Below are 7,671 nucleotides of genomic sequence, written 5' to 3'. Positions count from 1 at the left end.
GATGTGTTGGTGACAAACTCTAGCTACTGGGTCAGTCAGTCAGACATGAAGGCAATAATGTTTGGTTGCAAATAAATCTTGGCCGTTGTTGATCTCTGCTTCTGGTGAAACAGAAAGGTTGTGAAGGGTTCAGCACATCAGGGAAATTCAGATATCGCAAAACAGAGAAATCTTTCTGAGTTTCTCAATTCTCTGTCACATTCTCTGTGCTATGAAGAGCACACATGGCTGCTGTGAAAAGGTCTGTTTCAGCACAACTGCTGTAGAAATTCCAATTTGCACTTTGTAGCTTTGCCTCACGCAGAAATACTGCAAAGACTGTGGTTCTAATAATAACTGGCGTATGAGTTCAGACGTATGAAGTTACAACATCACTTCCTGAGGTGGATAACACTGCTTTGTTCCACAGATCATTTCAATGCGATTACGATCTATTTATGATGTTGTGTCTCAAAGACTCAGTCCACTTTAATCTGTATTGTGGAGGTGGATTTTAGGTAAGCAGATTTATACTGTTGACTGGTGCATCTCTGCCACACTCTAATCTATGTAATGGGTTTCAAGCAGAAGATACCAATGCAGCGATAATACTTAAGTTACTTTAAAATACAATTCAAATGGCACACTGTCTGGCAGGAGTGGAAGCTGATACTGTACCTTCCATCAGACTGCAGGGGAGCACGGGGAGACCATTTCTGATTGCAGGAATACATTCATGTGCTTGCTGGCTTGTTGCTGGGTTTTAAAGCTTGAAAAACGCAGTATATTTCACGCAGGAAAGTTTCACGAATGAGAATACATGCAGGTGTTCTTGTATGCTGAGGCTCTCAAGTGTGAGGACAAATGATTTAAAGCATAAAATCAGCATATAGTTGAGTGAAAATGTTTAAGGTCAAGTTTCTTTAAAAATAAAAGAATTAACTTATATTCTGTAGAAAAACAGATCACAGTCAGGTAGAACCACATGGAACCACAGTTCTGCATTAATAGGACTATTAATCAACTTGCTTGTTTTATTTAAATCTCAGAGAAGAAACTTCCAGTTATGGCTTGCTGTTGAGAGAAAACATTACCAGTTTGTTCCCACATCAGCCATGTACGTATATCCTGTCAAAATGTCAGTGAGCAATGTCGGAAGTGCTTCATAAAAGCATCATCAGCTGAAAGCCTGAACACATACTGTAATTTTTTAGGAAGAATCATGCATGTATTTCACCAAACATGAGAGGCAAGTACAGTGACTTCATGAAACATTGTATAATTGCATTTTGGAATGTGTGTGTGTGAGTGTGTGTGTGTGTGTGTGTGTGTGTGTGTGTGTGTGTGTGTGTGTGTGTGTGTGTGTGTGTGTGTGTGTGTGTGCGCATGTGTGCATCTTTGTATGTCTATGGCTAATCTTGCATACTGCTGCACCAAACTGCATAATATTTGAGGTGCTCCTTTATGGCTGCATGCTCACGGACCTTTCGTGGCTGCAGTGTGACTCACACTTTCTCTTTGATACCACCATTGACTGACTGCTGACTTGCTACTCTAAATTGGCCCCCGACCAGTAGGGGCCACAAGAAAGACGCAGTATGGGGAAATGGTTTGCTCTGTTTTATTCTTTTGGTGAGTTTGGCGCTCAGCTAACGACTAACGACACACTGCTGACTGCATGCAGGAATGAAGGAGGGACATTGTTTGTTTTTAATTGGAGAGCCTTTTGATTTGGCAAAATAGTCGTCAAAAGAAAAGGTAAAGATTATGCACATCAGCACTGTTTCATTTGATACATTACTGTAATTGTTCAAATATGAGATACAAAATATAGATACTTGCTCTGTTTTACAACAATTCCTGTCAAAACATACATACTAAAGGGAAATACTTGAGCTTTGAGCTTTGGATGTAACAATGTGTTTGGATATAGATATAGATGTGCATTTGTTAGCACACTTGACCAGACATCTCTCTCGGAAAAAGGAATCAAATGTATATAACTTCTGTCTTGTGATTCTTCCAGTACATTGTCACCCAGTGTGACGCAGATTAGTAACAAGCTTATTTCCTGTTTACACTAAAACTCAGCAGGAATACTGAAACAAATCAAATTAAACATGAAAAGAAATGAATGGTATTTGTGTGCTTTATGTGTCCTCAGGGGGCAGTTTTCTTATCAGCTTCCCTGCTCTAAAGAGAAGTCGGAGTGCAGCACACACAGCTCCAGTTTCTCAAAGGATACTTGAACTGACGTCATCTGTTGAAGGATGGCCTCCTTATTTTTACTCTGCCTCCCTGCTGAACCTTGGGTGTTACTGTCATGCATTCAACTTAGAAACAAAAAGCTCTCTGTGTGTGTGATATATTGCAGAATGGACCAAGGATACTTGCAAATGGAATATTGTTGAAACCAAGAACACGCATAGTTCACTAAATTCTCCTTAAATCCCTCAACAAAATTTAAATGACTCTTTCCTGTATTTTGAGGAGAAGTAGGTCGTAAAATACCCTGTAGTTTTTTATCAAAGTTTGAAGCATCTCCTGAAATATGAAGCATGAATTACATTTCCTCGCTAAGCCTAGCAGTGCATTTCCCAGAGAAGGACTATACATGGTTATTGTGTGTTTGATTATTTATAACCTCAGCCCTTATCAGGAAATCTAATCTGCAGGGCACCAGCAGGTCTGTGCGTCCTCTGCAGTGAAAGGGATTTTGCTGAAATGCATCTAAATAGGTCAGGTGGGCATTCAGTACGCAATTAAATGTTTCCTAATTTACCAGAGAGCTGCATGTGGCTCCGGATTTACACATATAAGCTTGTTTCCAGAACATTTGAAATGTGCACGTTCATCACAATAATCAAGAAAACGTGAAGACGTGAGGAAACGCAAAATAAATGGAAAAAAATGTTCCACTGAACATTAAACTGAGGGGCTTTGTTAGCTTCCCAAACAATGACTTTTAGAACATGGTCATGCACCTCATAGAGGAGAAAACTTGTAATTACTTTTCTAGTTTCAACAAAGTAAACTATGGAACAACAGTTGTCAATGTCACAGAAATAGTTAATAAATGTGTCTCGTTGATAAGACCTCTGCTCAGGTTGTTGTGGGTGAAAGTAAAGCTGCCAATCATGTGAGATCACTGGACTCCATCCACTCATATGAATGAGAAAGGTGTCCAAATTCAAACTAATTCCATCTTTCTGGACATTTACGTTTGTTTTTCTTTAATACTATTTCTGTCTCCGATTGAGATTCTTCATCCCACGAAACCTAATCAGTATATTATCTTCGAGAAATGTGGGAGTTTCAGATGAAATCAGGACTCAAGGGTAATGTTTGAGAACATCGCTGTCCTCCTCACTCATTATAACATCTTTCAAATGGACAAACTTTGCCATCTGCGGTTCTTCATCTTGCTGTGGATGCATCTGCCTTGATAATGGGTGAAACAGGACAACCATAGAGAGCTGATTCAGTCATTAACGATGGCAGTTAAGTTCTGTGGCCTGTATTTACAACAGCTGTTGCTTTTTGTGTTGTGTTATTAGAAACAGCTGCATCACAAATCTGGGGCAGAAATATAAAATTAAAATCAGTGTGTTCATTGCTTAATAATGCTTTGAGCTATAATGAATACTAGCCGTTACATGCCTTCCCCCTCTGACTCTCTAGAACAGTTAAATCTGGCCAACAACATGCATCTGGCAGAGAAAAGAGAATCATGAGAGACATAACCTAAAACTAAGAGGGAAGTATCATATGAATGTGTGTTTATTAAAATGCTTCTCTTTTCCACCAACCAGAGGAAGAAGATAGTGTGAAGGTTCAATACTAAGTATTCATAGAATGTACCTGTAACCAACAACATATGGCAATCATGTCTATGTATTATGGTTTAATATAATTTATTTAATATAAAGAGCTTTCTCATCCTCAAAACAAATGTCATACATGTTGTCCTTTAAGTTCCTTAAGACGTCAAAATGCAGTACTGAAAGTGTTCATGTGATGGAAGTGTTGAGAAACACCCGGTCAGCTGATTGTAGATGGGATGTGCGGTGTTTCTAACAAGTCTAAAGGAAACGACACAGCTCTATGACACAAACCTCTGGACACCATCAAGTCGACAGCAGTGGAAGGTCCGTGCTTCAGGTACGACGTTAATTTAAATAAAAAAAAACATTTTCATCTAATGTGCTTTGTTGGAAATTGATGTTAAGTATGCAAAAATGCTGGTCATTTTAAATGTTTTTCTTTTACATTTTTCACAGAAATCTGAAACGTCAAAATGGAATTTTTCGATGATTATGACCTGGACTATAACTACACTGATGAGAGCAATGACACTCCACACGAGGAGGCAGTTTTTCAGCACAATTCAACCTGCTTTAAGGAAGTTTTGTGTGTGTGTTTACTCGTGGTCAGTGTGATCATTTTTCTGCTGGGATTCTGTGGAAACGCTCTGGTCATCTGGATTTCTGGCTTCAAGATGAAGAAGACTGTCAACACCACCTGGTACATGAGCCTAGCTATCTCAGACTTCGTCTTCTGCGCCTTCCTCCCGTTCATCATCACCAACATGGTAATGGAGGAGTGGATCTTTGGCCGCTTCATGTGCAAATTCACCTCCTCCGTTCTGTTCCTCAACATGTTCAGCAGCATCTTCCTCCTGGTCGTCATCAGCATCGACCGCTGTGTGTCAGTCATGTTTCCAGTTTGGGCTCAGAACCATCGCACTGTTAAAAAGGCGTCTGTTGTGGTTTTCATGTCTTGGCTTCTCGCCATGGCACTGAGCTTTCCCTCTGTCCTCTTTCGGGAGGTTGGCACTCACATGGGGAGAACCATTTGCTACAACAATTATACACTATATCAACATGGTCACAAGTTGGTTGCAGTGAGTCGCTTCCTTGCAGGGTTTATGGTCCCTTTTACTGTCATCATCATCTGCTACTCTATCATCGTTCTCAGACTGCGAACCAACAGGATGACCAAATCCTCCAAACCCTTCAAAGTCATGTCTGCACTCGTCGCTGCTTTTTTCATCTGCTGGCTGCCCTATCACGTGTCCGTCTTACTGGAGCTCAACAATCAAAACTATGACCACAACATTTTGATCGCTGGACTCAAAGTAGGCACTTCTATGGCGGCAGCGAACAGCTTCCTCAACCCAGTGTTGTATGTTTTCATGGGCAATGACTTCAAGCAGAAGTTCAAGAGCTCCGTGCTCTCAAAGATGGAGAACGCAATGGGAGAGGACGGCCGCACCACCAGCCGATACCTGTCCAGGTCCAGCTCCATGGATGGCAGAGCTTCCACACACATCTAGACCAAAGCTTTCACTCAGGGGACTCATGTGACGTCAACAATACTGTTTTCTGAAATGCAATTGATGAACATGAGATATAAAATATGTATAGATTCACAATGCTAATGAGCATTTGTGTTGCCTTTTTTCTTTTTACTGTTGGTAGCATGGAGAAAGTGGTTGCCAATCCAGGCTCACAACACATTATGTCGTGGAAGAATCTGCAAGCTTGAGTCATTATCTAAACATGGACTTTAATCACTGTGCACTGCATGGGTGACATCAATCATACGTTTTGCAGGTCGTTTTAACTGCAGCACAATGAGGAATTTGTATTGTAAAATACAAAGAATGTAAAATATAAGGGATACTTTCTGTTAATAAATGTTTCATCATTATATGAAGTATTGTCTGAAATTATACTATGCTAAATGAACATTCAGTGGGCTCCTTTCACAAATACTTTGCATGTTTTTTTGATCACAGATGGTGGCAGTAGATTACTAATTGCAGAAAACATTTATGAGTCATGCATCTATTTTATGGCATATATTTGAATGAGTGAAACCGTGGAAAATTATTATTGTTTTGCAGCATTAATGTATGTTGTGTCAGACTCACCCAGATACAAATGGGTGGAGGACTGCTGTTGAGATACAGTATGTGCAGTGTGGTTCGTTCTCATGAATCATGAAATACACCCAGCTTCTATTACCAGGTGACAAAAACTGCATGTTGAATGGTCTTACATTTTGTTATTTCATGTATACGAGCTATTCAGTGAATGTGATTTGTGCAATAAATGTCTTTTTTAAATTTTTTAATGAAGCTCTAAATATAAAAATCCGCTCTTTGATGTTTTAATTTCGCAATATTGAAGCAAAATGTATTCATTTATGATTCATCCACAGCCATGATTGTGTGATCATGATCAAATGATTTGGAAAACTATGGCGCAGAGAGCTATAATTTTGGAGTCCAGTTTAATTAAATTTGATTTATTTGAACAGAAAAAACTTGTATCAGCACTTCATGCACCGCCGCATTTATTTAATTGGTACCTCACTTGCTGTAACAAAAGCAGATATCACACCTCTCATCATGCTCACCAGCAGTCAGTGGAGTGGTGTGGCCTCCAACAATACGCTTGAAGACTGAAAGAGAAATAGGAGTTTATCTTGTGTGAGACATCAAAAGTAAATTGGTTCAACATCTTAAGGGTCAAAGCGATTCTTCTCACTTACATACAACATAAAATGAATAACAACCACAAGAGTGCCTTGTGTTGAAAACAACAGGAAGCAGGGGAAGACCCAGACTGCAGTGGTTACATGAGTTACTGGCAGTGAACCACAATGACACTTGGGCAGAGTTAATCTTTTTTAAAGCTTTTCAATTGTAACAATTGGACCACTTGAGCATGTTGGTAAAGACAAAATTAAGCTAAAGGGAGAGAATAAATACATCTTGGACTTGAGTTTGTGAGGTGCTCAAAAATAAATTATAATGTTGCTCTGTGATTGCTGTATTTTTATATTTGAATATCTTTGCCAAAGATGTTGTGTTTACAGCTTGTTTTGCGGTATTCTTTTATAACTAATCTGTAAATTCAGATTGACACATTTTCAGCCACATGACGGCATATTTCTATGGACGACAATATAATTCAGTCTGCTGGTCACTGTGTCCACCACTTGGTCCAGACTGAAACGTCCCAACATCAGACGGGGTGCCATGATTGCCCCCCTCAGGTTAAATCATCTACGACCACCAGTACTTTGGTGAACACTCAAATTCCTGCAAAGCAAATGACAATCCCATGAGCCTCAGCTGTATTTTGGTTTGTACTAATTGGAAAATGTAAAAATTGCTAGCAGGCAAAACAAAATGTGAAGCGGCTTAACCTTATCTGTGTTATAATAAAAAATTATGACCATAAAACCACTGCATGACGTAATCATTTTACTTTGACTAATATATTTACATATGTTATGGTATAATAAATACGCTAAGTACTACTGAATAATGGAAGAGCCTGAAGAGACTGTAGTGAGACCCATACAATACATTTTGTTTGATCTTTAAATACACAAAATCACCTCATCTTAATTCCAACATTTCTTCTGAAATTACAGTCGACCATAGCACATCATTTTATGCACTCATTTATTGGGCCTTATGACATTACATTCATTCCATAGAAAATACATTCATTTGTGACACCTATATTCTGAAAGTGCCAGCTTGTCAATGAAAACGAGAGCCAATAAAGTTTAAAGCATGTGTTAAAAATAGAAACAACTTCTCCCCTTTTGCTTGTTGCAATACAAATGTTATCAATGTGTCAGCAAACACTATAAAAATATATTTGTCATTCT

General features: G+C 39.0%; 1 protein-coding gene across 1 annotated transcript; it reads left to right on the top strand.

Annotated features, from left to right (window-relative positions):
• Positions 1-4,276: 4,276 nt before the first annotated feature.
• On the top strand, positions 4,277-6,140 carry cmklr1 (chemokine-like receptor 1; the record flags this gene model as incomplete). Its single annotated transcript, XM_079222345.1, has 1 exon — positions 4,277-6,140. The coding sequence occupies one exon, from the start codon at positions 4,277-4,279 to the stop codon at positions 5,312-5,314; it is 1,038 nt and encodes a 345-aa protein (XP_079078471.1). The 3' UTR covers positions 5,315-6,140.
• Between the last annotated feature and the right edge of the window lie 1,531 nt (positions 6,141-7,671).

The sequence above is a fragment of the Taurulus bubalis genome (genome assembly GCF_910589615.1).
Source record: "Taurulus bubalis genome assembly, chromosome: 8".
In the NCBI taxonomy this organism is placed as follows: Eukaryota; Metazoa; Chordata; class Actinopteri; order Perciformes; family Cottidae; genus Taurulus; species Taurulus bubalis.
The sequence above is the reverse complement of the archived record's forward strand: the minus strand, read 5'-3'. Positions and strand labels throughout refer to the sequence as shown.